This window comes from Nyctibius grandis, chromosome 2 (assembly GCF_013368605.1).
Source record: "Nyctibius grandis isolate bNycGra1 chromosome 2, bNycGra1.pri, whole genome shotgun sequence".
Taxonomy (NCBI): domain Eukaryota; kingdom Metazoa; phylum Chordata; class Aves; order Nyctibiiformes; family Nyctibiidae; genus Nyctibius; species Nyctibius grandis.
The window spans coordinates 115,579,108-115,592,489 of record NC_090659.1 but is presented as its reverse complement, the minus strand read 5'-3'; the positions used below and the strand labels follow the sequence as shown (position 1 = coordinate 115,592,489).

At 43.8% G+C, this 13,382-nt stretch overlaps 1 protein-coding gene across 1 annotated transcript; it reads right to left on the bottom strand.

The window, feature by feature from the left end:
* Positions 1–5,405: 5,405 nt before the first annotated feature.
* Positions 5,406–12,934, bottom strand: LOC137660371 (high affinity choline transporter 1-like). The gene is made up of 8 exons (XM_068395212.1): positions 12,757–12,934; positions 11,607–11,720; positions 9,905–10,060; positions 9,258–9,406; positions 8,610–8,753; positions 7,479–7,632; positions 6,376–6,593; positions 5,406–5,927 (listed from the first exon to the last, which is right to left on the bottom strand). The coding sequence occupies exons 1-8, from the start codon at positions 12,932–12,934 to the stop codon at positions 5,406–5,408; spliced, it is 1,635 nt and encodes a 544-aa protein (XP_068251313.1).
* Between the last annotated feature and the right edge of the window lie 448 nt (positions 12,935–13,382).

Genomic DNA, 13,382 nt, shown 5'->3' with positions numbered 1-13,382 from the left:
CTTTAGTCCAACATCCTGCTCAGAGCAGGGTCAGTTAAAGTAGGTTGCTCAGACCTGTCTCCAAGGATGGAGTGGGTGACCTGTTCCAGTGACTGACCACACTCACTGTGAAAAAGGCTTTTCTTATGGATTATCCTGTATTTCAGTTTGTGCCCGTTGCCTCTTGCCCTCTCACTGGGCACCACTGACATATACCTATTCATATACATTGATAAGATCCACCTGAGTCTTCTCTTCTCCAGGCTGAACAGTCCCAGCTCTCTAAGCCTCTGATTGCATGACAAATGCTCCAAACCCTTGATCATCTTCATAGTCTTTCACTGGACTTTCTCTCACCAGGGCTAAGCAAAGGGGAAGGGTCACCTCTCTGGACCTGCTGGCAATGCTCTGCCTGATGCAGCCCAGGAGGCTGCTGGTGTTTTTTTTCAAAAGAACCCATTGCTGTCTTGGCCCCCAGCATGTATTGGTACCTGGGGTTGTTCCTGCCCAGGTGCAGGACTTTGCACTTCACTTTGCTGAACTTCATGAGGTTCCTGTCAGCCCATTTCTCCAGCCCGTCCAGGTCCCTGTGGATGGCAGCACACCCATCTACTGTATCAGCCAGTCCTGGTTTTGTACTACTGCAGACTCGTTGAGCGTGCACTGCACCCCAACACTGAGGCCATTAATTAAGATGCTAAACAGTGGTGGTCCCAGCATGAAACCCTGAGGTACTATACTAGTGACTGGCATCCACAGCTGGACCTTGTGCTGTGGATCACAGCCCTCTGAGCCTGGCAGTTCAGCCACTTTTCAGTCCACCTCACTCTCCACTTGTCTAACCTGTACTTCATCAGTTTGCCCATGCGGATTTTGTAGGAGACTGTGTCAAAAGCCTTGCTGAAGTAAAGATAAACAACCTCCACTGGTCCAGGGTTGTGGATTAAACTGACCAGGAAAGCTGCCCTCCAGCTATGAGCAGAAGTTCTCAGCTCATGCAAAATGAGTGTTCCTATGTATATATAACAGAACTTTATTCCAAAGATCTCAAAATCCTTCTTGGAGTCAATTAAAATGCCCTCCCTCTTCAGGGGATTGGGGAAGTAAAGGACGAGTGAAACAAGTGAGTTGCCTAAGGCAGATTTTCAGTCTAACTTGTGCAGCAGTACTTTCAGGGTCAGATAAGATAGCTGGTAGGGGGAAAGTGAGGCGAGGAGGAGGAAAATGGACACCTCTGCCAAGGCAGATCTTCTGTTACTTCAAGAGACCTGCCAAAAGATTTAAAAAAAAATGCCACAAAACAACCATTTGGCCATTTGGCCAAAGAACTGAAACAAAATACTGTCTGTTCTTGAGGTTGTTTAATATTGAAGACAGACATTTCCCAGCATACTTAAGGAAAATTTTAGCTATACATCATTTGGGATGCTCATGCTTTTGTGTCTGATAATGGAAACCTTACTCCAGTTCACATTTTTCTCCTTCTTTTCATTATTCCAGACAGCCCAAATTCCAGACACAAAGATGATCCTGGCCCCTACCTGAGGGACAGAGAAAGCCATGCTTTGCTGCTGCAGCATTCCCATCCCTGGGGATGATGGATTGCCTTGAAGTTTTAAGGATCAGCAAAGCAAGCTGGCTTTTTTCCTGGATTTACAAATGTCCTGTTGTGGGGGATTAATGCCTTTGAATTCTTCCCTTGTTATAGGAGTGCCAAAGTCAGTGGTGATCTAGAGAAGGAAATGTTATTAGAAGACCAAAAAGCTCTGCCAGCTGAAATGGTGTGTTCTCAAGCAGAGATTGTAGTGAAGTGTGAGAACTGCAGAAGACTGGAGTGTGACATGTGGGGTGAAGGCAGAGAGCACGGCATTCGTGTGGAAATGATCAGAGGATCATCCTGGCCCCACGCAGCCCGTAGCTCACGTGCTCATGTGGAAGTATCTCCCTGACGGTGCTAGAAATGTCTGGCAAACCTGTGAGTGTTTCTTTGCTTTCTTGCTGGACGCCAGCTGTAACCCCAGTGAGGACACATTTAGGAAAGCTTAAAACTGAGCGTAAGTGGGAAGGGGAAGAGGTGCAGATTTCCCTTCAGAAGTGCTGTGTTCCTAATTTTCTCATCTACGTAAACCAGACACCCAAAGATGCCTGTTGAGGAACTTATGAGATGCTGAGAACTCACTGCAAACCAAATGCTTCCCAAATTGCAGGTGTTCTTTTTTTTTTTTTTAATTAGACATGACAGGTAGGGTATTATTAACCTCAAAAATGTCAGAAACAGGTAGCAGCTCTCTAGACTGGGAAAAGTTAATGAAAATTGGAACCGTACAGAGTAATTGGCATGGACAAATCTAGGGAGCAAAGGAGGTAAATCCACAAGTGGAGAGGAAAACTGGGGCCCTCCAGTGCCCAAGCAAATTTTTTATAAAGAGGAGGAAAGGAAAACAAAAAAGAATACTGAACTGGAGGCAGTAATCTGTGAAAGGAATGATTTCGTGGGAGCTGGGTCATTATCCCCCGTGCTGGCAACACCTCAAGGACTTCGGGTGTGCTGGGCTGGAACAACTAGGCATTTTGTCATTAAGTATAGGCTAGAATTGCTTTTATATTTATTTTACTTGCAGCTAATTGCTTTCAAAACTTTGCCTGACCTTGATGAATGTTTTCTTTTTAAGCTTGCTGGGGGATGTTCTGAGGAGGGAGTCATATAAGGATGGAAAATAGTAACCATTCAGGAGAGCTACAGTAATTGTGTCTTTGCCATTTTCATCTCTCCATGCGAAGCAGAGCGTGTTTTAGTGGTATGAAATTCAGAGAAGCTTTGTAAGGGCAAAATGTCTCTGCTGAGTATGCCAGATACCCCTTAAAGTGCCAAGACTTTCTTGTTTGAAGTCGCTGGGAGTTTTCTGTGGTGACGCTGGGTGGTGACGTGACAGTGGTGGTGATGCTCTTCAGAAAGGTCCTACCCCAACACTGTCTCAGGAAGCTGTGGATCTACTGCCCGCCAGGCCAAGTGCATGAGTGTGGAAAAGCTTTGATGTCAAACTTTAGGACCCTGCAGGGGAAGAGCAGAAGAAGTTGGGCACAGCGGCATAGAGAAAAGATATCTCCAGATGTAGTCATTTGCCTTTCAGAGCTGCTGGGTGGGATGGTCTGTGAGTGGGATGCTCACCTTGACGTGAGGACGCTGGAGTTTCACTCTCATCTGGGCCATGCAGCAGGTCTGTTCCCCTGAGCAAGTGCACTATGCCAGCTTTGGTCTGCTCCACACAGAGGCCCATATGGGTCCCCAGACTAGGTCACCCCTAAATCTTGCAGGAGAGTATGCTTGAATCAGCACACAGCAACCATGATTTAACAACAAGAGCCCAGTTCTTCTGGCGCTACAGTAATGACAGCTTTGGTGTCTGCCTTAGCTAAGCACGACCTCACATGCTCCCACTCAAATCACAGGGGTGTGAAAGACTTCAGTGGGTGACCGCCTAGGGCCATAGTTAATGGCAATGCTTTTAGTTTTCAAAACAGGTTTTTTTCCCTCTTCTAGACACGTTGTTATAATTAACATTTCATGACAGTCTCTAGAGATACAGGAAAGAAATTCTGGTCTTTGTTTAACAAAGCATATCAACAGGACTGCTGTGCATGGGAAGTTAAGTGTGCCCAGGTGTTTACTCACACTAGGGCAAAGCATAAAGCTGTGTGATATCTTTCTGATGAGGAGCAGAACCTCCATCTTGCTGACGATGGGTATTTTAAAGGAGATGGATGCTCCACATGGATAGCAGAGTCATCAGAGCCATATCTAGAGCTTAGGGCTGCCAGTCCTCCTCCCGAGCCACTGCACTTGCTTTGGTACACTTCAGAGTAAAACATGGCTCCTCACTGAGCTTGCTGCAGCCGTGTATAGTGGCACCAGCAGAGTTTCTCTCCTTGTGCATGCACAGAGGGATGCTCAGCACATGCTGGAAGCAATTCACGGAGCAGCATACTATTTTCACCCTGGGCAGCTTGGTCGGCTGTCAGGGTTGCTCTGCTGTGCGGTATTTTGGATACGTCAGTAAATATCTTCCCTCCAACAGTGCCAGGTGTCTCCATGCACAGCAGCTCCCACAACCACTTTGTAAAGGTTTTGTGGCAATGGGCTGCCCAGAGTGTGGTTCCTGCTGGCAGTTGTGGGTGGATTGCAACTGACCCCTGGTAGCCACTGCACAGCTGCCAAGGGAAGTATAAAATGACAGCCATCCATGAGCCATCACTGAAAGATCCTTCTGAATCTTTATTTCAGCTCCCATCCTAATGACCCATCCCACAGTGGGGTGGTCTTGGTGCATCAGACTTCAGGCTAGAGGTCAAACTCACTAGTTAGCTGGGTTGCTTTTCTTCTGACTCATTGAGAATTTATGCAAACAAGGTATCAGCGGCTTTCCTGTACAGACCTGGTGGCTTGAATCTTTTGGGATCTTGCCATCAGGATTTTGAGTCCCTGCAGGCAGGTTCAGGATCAGCTTCCAGCACCTTTCTGTCATCACAGTCCTCTGAGTTCTCACACACCAGTTTGTGTATGTGTTCCACAACCCCACTGCTGTGCTTGGGTAACACCTTCACATGAGTGATTTAACCAGGTGTTTAAGAGAAGACTCATTCAAGAGTCTCTCTGGCACCTCCATTTTTCCAGCTGGTTGGGTTTTTGTAAATAGTGGCTATGTAGAACTTTCTTATCCACTAATTAAGGGCTGTTGCTTTATATTGCTCATCTTTTTCTGCCCTACCAGGTCATATGAGAGGGGATGTCCTCTCCTCATCCATGTGGCAGACAGGCTGCGTGGCCTGAGACCACAGCTGGGGAGAGGCATACGCAAAAGTTTTTGCGGTATCAAGGAAAGCTTTGTAAAGCATGCAAAGAATGGTGCAGAACTGATATTACGGCTGGACTGCTGTGGTGATTGCACTGCATGCAGTAATCTGTGTTTTTATAGGTTTGATGTGTTCCTCAGGGATGATTATAGCTGTAGTAATGGGAACAGGTTTGCTCACCTTTTTTAAAAAAATCAAGAATACCCAATCTATTAAACATTAATTTGTCTCCTTTGTGGTAAGAAAAGTATGTGACTTGAGAATGCCATAAATGTTGGAGTGTGATTTGTAGCTTTGCTTTAGGGTGGGGTACCAGGGGCACCCTGAAGCAAATACTGTTGGGGCCCGAGGTGCCCCATGGTCACCACCACAAGATCGTGCTCCATCACTACATGCCTTTAATCACTACAGAATTTGAGCTCACACATTCTTCTTGGATGAACAGATTGCGTCTTTATTATACTGAGAGGACTTTAAATAATTCATTACTGGAGAAAGCAAAGGGAAGAGTGATGCTGTTTGTGCCATACTCTAATTGCTGAATGCACCGTGACCTTTCAAATGAGGCCCCACATTTAATCATGTTTCTCTTCTAGTGCAACTGTTGGTGAGGCCATCTGTTGCTCCATCTGCTGCAGGGGCATGAGGGTGCTGGTCCCCCCCATGATATTGCAAACATCCCAGCTGTGGGGAAGGAGGTTTCTCTGAAACAAAACTGCAGCCAGGTATGAAACAGCAATGATGGTACCCAAGGTGAGAAGCACGGTGAATGTTTTAAAGGGGAAGAGCTGACTGTAGGTTCCGTTGACCAGGGAGCAGGCTGGGTAGCAGATGACAGGGGGGATGCTCAGAGCAGGCTCCCCTGCCAGCAGCCTCAGGAGGAGCCCAACCATGAAGCCAGCAGCTGAGCCATAGGTGTTGGTGCTGGGAGCAAAGAGGGCACAGCAGAGCTGGGGGAAGAGCAGAGCGTACACCAGTTCCCCGCTGAGGAACCAGAGGTCATAGATAGAGCTGGAATAAAAAGCCAGACCGGCAGCCCCGGCCCCAAACATCAGCATGGAGGTCCTCATGGCCCATAAGACCTCTGTCTCCGTAGCCTGTAAAACAGGAGATTGTAACATTACAGACACAGTCTTTACTGGCGGAGGGCCCAGCACTGCCCTGCCCTGGGCTGGTTCCCACTAAGCCCTCACTGCCTTCAGGTGGTGCTCACCACCAGCAGCAGGCCAAGGCAGGAAACCCTGGAGCTGGAGCTGCCCTCTGTAATTTCAAGGGTCATGGTTTTAAGTTGTTTCCATTAATATACTAGTCCAAATTTTGTATCAGTCATTTTCTACAGAGCAAATCTCACCAGTGTGGGTATTTGTATCCCTACCAAGGACATGAACACCCTGCCCTATGTTTGAAGCTCTGGCTCCAGAACTCAGTCCAGCAGCTGAAGAACAGACACCTCTAATCACAGACCACACAGACTGGATTTGAAGTGGTCTTGAAACAGAAGCATCTTTCCAGACACCAAAACTACCGAATGCTGTAACCAAGTACCTTTTTCCTCAGGATTTTCCTGTAGATATTGTGAGCAAACATGGAGCTGGCGGAGAGTAGAGCTGAATCTGCAGAAGACATTGCAGCGGCAGCGATGGCTCCCAAACCAGCAATGGAGATGTATGCTGGGCAGAGATAGCGTAAAACAAGTGGTAGTATCATTGCCGATTCCCCTCTCTCGAGTGGACTCGGAAGACCGTAGCTTGTCTGGTTCCAGTCTTTAAAACAGAACAAGGAAAAGACACAACAAATCCTTCATTGACATTTCTGCTGCCTTTGAAGCTGCTTTTCCACAGGGACCAGTCACAGCAGGGCTAAGGAGTGAGACCCGCTCGGTATTTTAGGACTTGGATTAATTTTTTGCATTCTCTTATGATCTCTTGTGATTCCCCTCAGCATGAAGTAGCTCTCACTAGATCAGATTTTCCTTTTTCCCAGTAGCATCTATAGAAATAGCTGTGCTTTGTGTGTTTCCAGAACTGGAACAGTTAAAGGTCAACCTTCTAGACCCTGCTCATGAGGAGAAGGGAGTTTTGCACTGATGCCCCTAGTGACAGATGAATTAATGAGGTCAACTGATTTCTTTAAATGTTCAGTGATCTGGCTGCTCTTTAACCCTTGCTCACAGCCAACACAGGACTGATCCCCTGGGCGGGGGCTGGGAGTTTACAGGACTGAACTTCTTGATTCCTTCAAGCAGGTTTTCTTCAGAACCTTATTAACAATCTGTAATAATATTGCTGGGTCTTACATGCAGAAGGCATTAACAGAACCAAACACAAGATTTCTTGGAAAATAATTTATACAAGTTTTTACACGGTCTGCCTTCATCTTTCCTCAACAGAAGGTCCATGAAAAGCCATTTCATGGAAATAGCTTTAAACAGGTCTTGGAGATGTTTAAATGTCTCTAGGTAGTTGTGCACTGAACATCAGAGGGCTCCACATTTCTGGTACAGACCACCTAGCTCGGTGGCCAGGGCTACTCTTTTAGGTACACAGGACTAGGTAATCTGAAGTCTAAATCAGGACTTCTTTGGAACCCATTTTAGTCACCTTTGACAAAAACATGTTCATTATTCAGAGACAAACAATTAGTTTTACCTGTTGATGCTGCAACTGCACCAATGAGCACAGAGGGGATGGCCATTGAAAAGCACCCAAGTCCAGAGAGATAGGAGATGAGCCTTGCCTGCCCTGGTGAGGCAGCGGAGAGCACTCTTTGGAAGTAAGTTTGCCATGGGATGCTCCCAAGCACCTGAAACATTCAAATGTTACCAGTGGTACCCAGCAGGCTGCTGGCTACTGTAGGGAATCATCCATCTAAACGATTATAATCTTTACTGTTATAAATCTCTAATCTCAAATGCATAAACATTTCCCAGCTTTAACTATTGAGGATGATACTTCTGATGGTTGAAGGTGTTACTTTGTGTTCATTGTGATGGATGTGAAATTTTGATCAAAACAGATTAATGGTTTGGCAGACTGAGAAAGCCGAAAAATAGGTTGCTTGGCATAGTGAAACAGGCACAGAGGAAGGAAAAGAAGTTTTTCAGGAATGCAACTTTTGTAAAAAATCTTTTCAAACTTAGCTAGACTATAATTTAAAATTAAAAATAAAATCATCATTTTCACTTTCTTAGCAGACAAATTTAATCAGATAAAATCTGAAGATTCTGTCCTCATCAAACAAACTCAAGCTTCTGTGTGTGTCTATTACTAGTCTAGCAAGAGCGTAACAACCTCCTGTAGCCTTGGCTATATTGGTAGCTCAAAAGCTGAGTTGTGCAGTGGAGCCAATGGCACCCTGCTGGCTGATGACCTGCAGTCATGTCATTTTAATATTTTTTTTCAAATAGCGGGAATTTTACATAATTATGTTAAAAGCACACTATTAAGCCTGCATGACCAACCTCTCAAAAGATAGGAAATGCCTCATTTAGGTGCCAGGAGTGGAACTAGTTGGCTGGATGGTCTTACTCAAGAGGTGCATTCCTTCACGTGGGTAAAGGCTGGAGTGTCCCTGCTGCTGGTTTCCTTCCAACAGCTGAGCCCTGAATCTCCCCAGTCCATTCAGTGTGCTGCAGAGTGGCTGAGAGGTTTTACACATCATCCTGCCCCTGCCAACTGTGCAATGTAGGGCTCCTGGCTGGAAGAACCCACAAATTTTCCAGACAGAAAGTCCCTGCACAATCCCTTCTTCCAACCACCTGTCCAAGAAATACTCCATACCAGATAGAAGAAGTCATCCAGCCACCTTCCAAGATACTGTGTTTCTATCTTCCCAATCCAAGGGTCTTGGTAAGATTGATGAGTTGCAGTGTAATAAATACTTTCTGTTGCAGAGTTCACCAGGGCAAAGGGGATACAGACCCACTAGGACAGAAACGGAAATAATTAACCATTTCCCCAGGATCCTTGTTCTTGGAGAATCTATTCAGATATTGAAATTAAAGTAGAGGTAGGACATAAAGTTACATAAGATTAAACCCAGATTAAGAGTCTTACTTTCTCCCCCTTCCTTACTCCAAATCTACATGTTTCTGGTTCATGGCATCATCAAGAACATGAGTCTGTAATTCAGGTCAATTGGTGCCTTCAGTATACAGATCTCTCTCCTTTCCAGCCAAGATTGTTCTGGACAGGTTCTGCAGACCTTACTTGGGAGCAGCCTTGTTCACCCAGCAAGGCCAATAGCTTTGTGTGAGCACTGTCTGAAATGCATAAGAACTGTATGACATTTCAGGAGACCTGTTCTCCTGAAGAGGAACTGTAGGGCAAGGGCCAGTATTGGTGGAGTTATTTTTGGTCTGAGACATACTGAAAAAATTTTTTTCCCTTAGTTAGAAAACTGGTAACAAAGAAATGCACAGGACTTGCCAGGCTGAGGGTAATGAAAACCAGCTGCATGACATCTGTGTACGCAACAGAGTAGAGTCCTCCCAGTAGAGTGTAGAGTATAACAGTGCATGCTGAGACGATGATAGCCAAAGAGCCTCCAATATCCAATATGACCCTCATTGTTGCTCCTGCAGACAAGGACAGCAGTCAAGCATTTTAAGACAGATTTCATATGTGCAGAATACAAAATAAATAAGGATATATTACTCCCTTGATGCCGGCACACCACACTGTATGAGAAGCGCATGGTCTACAGAGAGTGGGCGGAGTGAGAGGACTCAGGAGAGCCCGTGTTCCCTTTCTGCTCTTGCTGCTACCTTGTTGCATGGCCTTTGCCAAGGCACTTTGCCTTTTTACATCTGCTCTCCCGCAGGCAAGAGGAAGGTACTAACTCATATTGCCAGACCTCTCTATTATACTATCATGAATATGTACTACTGTCATTTGTTTTAAACCTCAAAAACCATATTTTCCAGAAATGAGAAATGTTTGTGTTCCTCTCACAAAAGGAGACACGAAGCACAACTTTCCACAGCTTAGTCCGATACAATTCCCAAGTGTGTATTATACTCTGATAGTTGTGCCACATGATGTTTAACAAATATAACAGCAAAATAAGTATTTACCCAGGGATGCCAGGATAGCTGCAAACCAGAACACCTCTCCTAGCAGTGGTGGAATGAAGAGTAAGCTTCCCATCATGTTCCCATAAGCTTCTTGAAGGGGATCCATCACTGTCACATAATTCTTGGATCTCATTGGATTTACAAAAAAGAAAGCACCTATCAGAAGCAATGACATTTTGGTATAAGTTTGAATGTGTTATATTCCATGAAAAAAATGTAAGAATACTATGGTATTCGAGTATCAGACTGATATAGTGAATTCGGACTTCATACATAATGGACCCTAGAGAATGATGCAGCCAGACACTGGAGCCTCAGTTCACTTGCCTAAATGTGAGGTTTCATCCATCTGAGAGGTCCCAGGTTATATCTGCTTACAGATGACAGATATAACCTTCCACTTTTGGCAAACCTACATCTTTCCGGAGAGGTTACTGGAGGCCAGGTAGGACCCCCTAGGGCACCCCAAATGGCATAAGATACCTGGGTGACTGTAACAGGAACTGAGCTCAGAGGACACCACAGGGTGGTCTCCTCTCCATCTGCAATGACCTACCAACCTGAGACACAAAGTTTTCTGAAATGCTTCCTGTGAAAAATGTCAGTAGGCAGAGTAAGGCATTGAAGACTCATATTTGGCTAAAAAAGAGACAAACTTTTGTCCTTGATCATGTGATGCAACATGTCGATATACGTTCCTTTTCTGGTTACATTTGCATTTTGGTGGCTTCATTGTCTTTTCCCAGAACTACACTGATTTAATCTGTGCATTGAGCTGAGTCCCACCCACCTTCATCTAAATATTAGACTTCAGAGGTACAGGCATCTCATTAAAACCAAAGAACACGTATTGTGCCTAACCCTGAAGCCAACAGGACTGCTTGTCTGGGCACTACTGACCTGCGTAAAGATTGCAGGATCAGACCTGCACTCCCCAATTTCATTAGTAAGAATTACTCACAGTAAGAAATGCTGGCAGTATATTTCCAAGCCTGATTCATATTCACGTCACTTGGACTCTGACTTGAGAATAAAGGCTATTGGTCTTTTAGAAATTTCTGTGCAAGGTCTGCATCCTGTGTCCCTAGAGAGTTATGGTATAACCCAGTGTGGACTGTAAGAAACTTTGGTCTTGTCAAGGCAGCTGAACCTCAGCCTGAGTCAAATAATTCTTGGAGTTAGAAATAGCAACTTAGGTATAGCACACTGCAAACTCTAGCTTAATTTCAACAAAATAGTGACCAGCTGTAAAGTGGGATAAGCTGGATGCACTACAAATTCATCCTGAGATGAGACTGCTCAGAAGAATGCATTTCTGTGGAAAAATCAAGATAATATTATTTCATCGCACAGAAATTTTGAATAAAATATTTAAATGATACCAATACTCTCAATAGTCTGTGAATAAGAGATCATGATAAAAAAGCAATATGCACATAGGCACATGCTTCTAATGTTCTCAGATAAGATTTTTGTCCTATAAATTGCTCCAAGCAGACAAAACTCTACACTATCTCCACGCTACCTGAGTTTGTTATGTTTCAGTTTAGAGGACAGCATTATAAATGCTTATTCTGGATCTATGGGAGACTGCAGAAGCAAAGCCACCTTTAAAATGTACTCTATACTCTGTTCCAAGTCTTAATACACTCATATGATTTTATTTTAAAGCTTATGTGTCCTGATTACACAAATTATTTACCAATTACAAGGGACAAGGCAAATCCCACGGGTGCCTGGACCCACAATAGTCCTTTTGAAGGCAGGTAGACAATCTCAGCTGTGCCATTGATATATGCTCCTCCAACCCAGGTGGCTGTAAACATGGAAGATGGAAAGGTAAGAATTGCGACACATATTCTCAGCTAGTCTTATCAAACACTCTGAGAGCTTGTAAATATTTTTCTCATACAAATATTTAATTACACTTCTATTTTCTTTACAAAGTTTTCTCCCATAGTGAGATGTGCTGCTGAGTACAGATAACAGTATTAGAATCTCACTCTAAATAATTTTCCAGGTTCAAGAATGAATATCTGTATGTGCATGGAAAAGCTCAATATTTAAACATTTAGAGGCAATTTGAACATACTCATTTTTAATTTCGTTTTTCTCAGTGGAAGACTTTTGCTGGAGCAAACAATTGCCTTTGTTATTCTGCTGTGACTGATATAGACCATCCTTCATGAGCATCACTTACACAGTCTGAGAAAATAGATATTAGGAAAAAAAAAGCAAGCAGACGTTGCAGTCAGAATATGAACCTACAACATGGGCTTAAGTGTCTTAGCCAGGCAAATACCACTTGGGGAAGCCTTCACAAAAAACAGGTCAGGGAAGTAAATTTCAGGTGATGCTGGGCAACAAGGAGAGAAAAGGGTAGCAGAGGGCAGCACTCAGAGGGGAAACTTTCTCTCTTTAGGACAGAGCCCAACACTTGCCATGAGTAGCATTTTATTCCACACAGAACTGAGTTGTTCCAGGAGTAAAATTGTTCTGTTATGCTGGATAACAGAAACTGCTTCAAAATTAAGACCACAGTCCTCCTTAATGAAAAGTGTTGTATTCTTCAGTCACTCTTAAATTAAACTCTTTAGCTCTTAACTAAACTCTTAAATTAATCTCTTTAATTTAAAAGAATCTACATAAACATTAGGTTCTACTCAGTGTGAAGAGGTCTGGAAGAATCCATCCCAAAATGATTCATGAAACCATATGCCTTTAAAGTCACACTTAGGTAAAATCTGCCCTAACATTAAAGGAGTTCACTTACTTTGAAAGAAAAATCCACCAGATCTATATAAAGCATATGTTTTAAGAAGAATTTTTAAAAGTCCTTTAAGAAAACTTACCTGTTGCAGTAAACAGTCCAATGAAAACATTTATATTCCTGCCTCCAACTATGGTCATTTCAGTTGGGTTTCTGTTCTGCTGGTCCTTTTTGCTTTTCCAAGAAGCCCAAATTCCAGTAGCTAAAGTTAACGTAAAAAATACACTCAAAGATACTAAGCCTGGTACATTTAGAGCCATTTTCTGTTGCTTAATTTAGATCATAGAGAGGAATAATGGCTGGATGACAATATTCTTTGATCGAGTCCACAATCGGAAAAAAACAGAACAAAATCAGAAAAAATAGTGCTGCCTTATAAAGAAACTGCTAAGTGTTAGTTTGCTGTACTTTTGCAGTACAAAATAGAGCCATAAACCCAAAAGTCTTGAGAACTGGATGCAGTCTCTGTCTTTGGAGGACTACTGGCAATTCTCCTGTCTTCCCCCTTCTTCAGAAGATATCCAATATTATTTTTCTAGGGAGCAGAGAATAAGAGGGTAGGAATTAGTGTTGATAAGAGCAAAGGAGCACTGATGTGGGGGGTAATACTAGCTTGGCTTGAAGGGGGGAAATGTTCTATTTTGTCTGATATGCAATGGTATGAAAATAATTGGTATTTCTCTAGGTTCTAGGCACAAGGTTAACGCA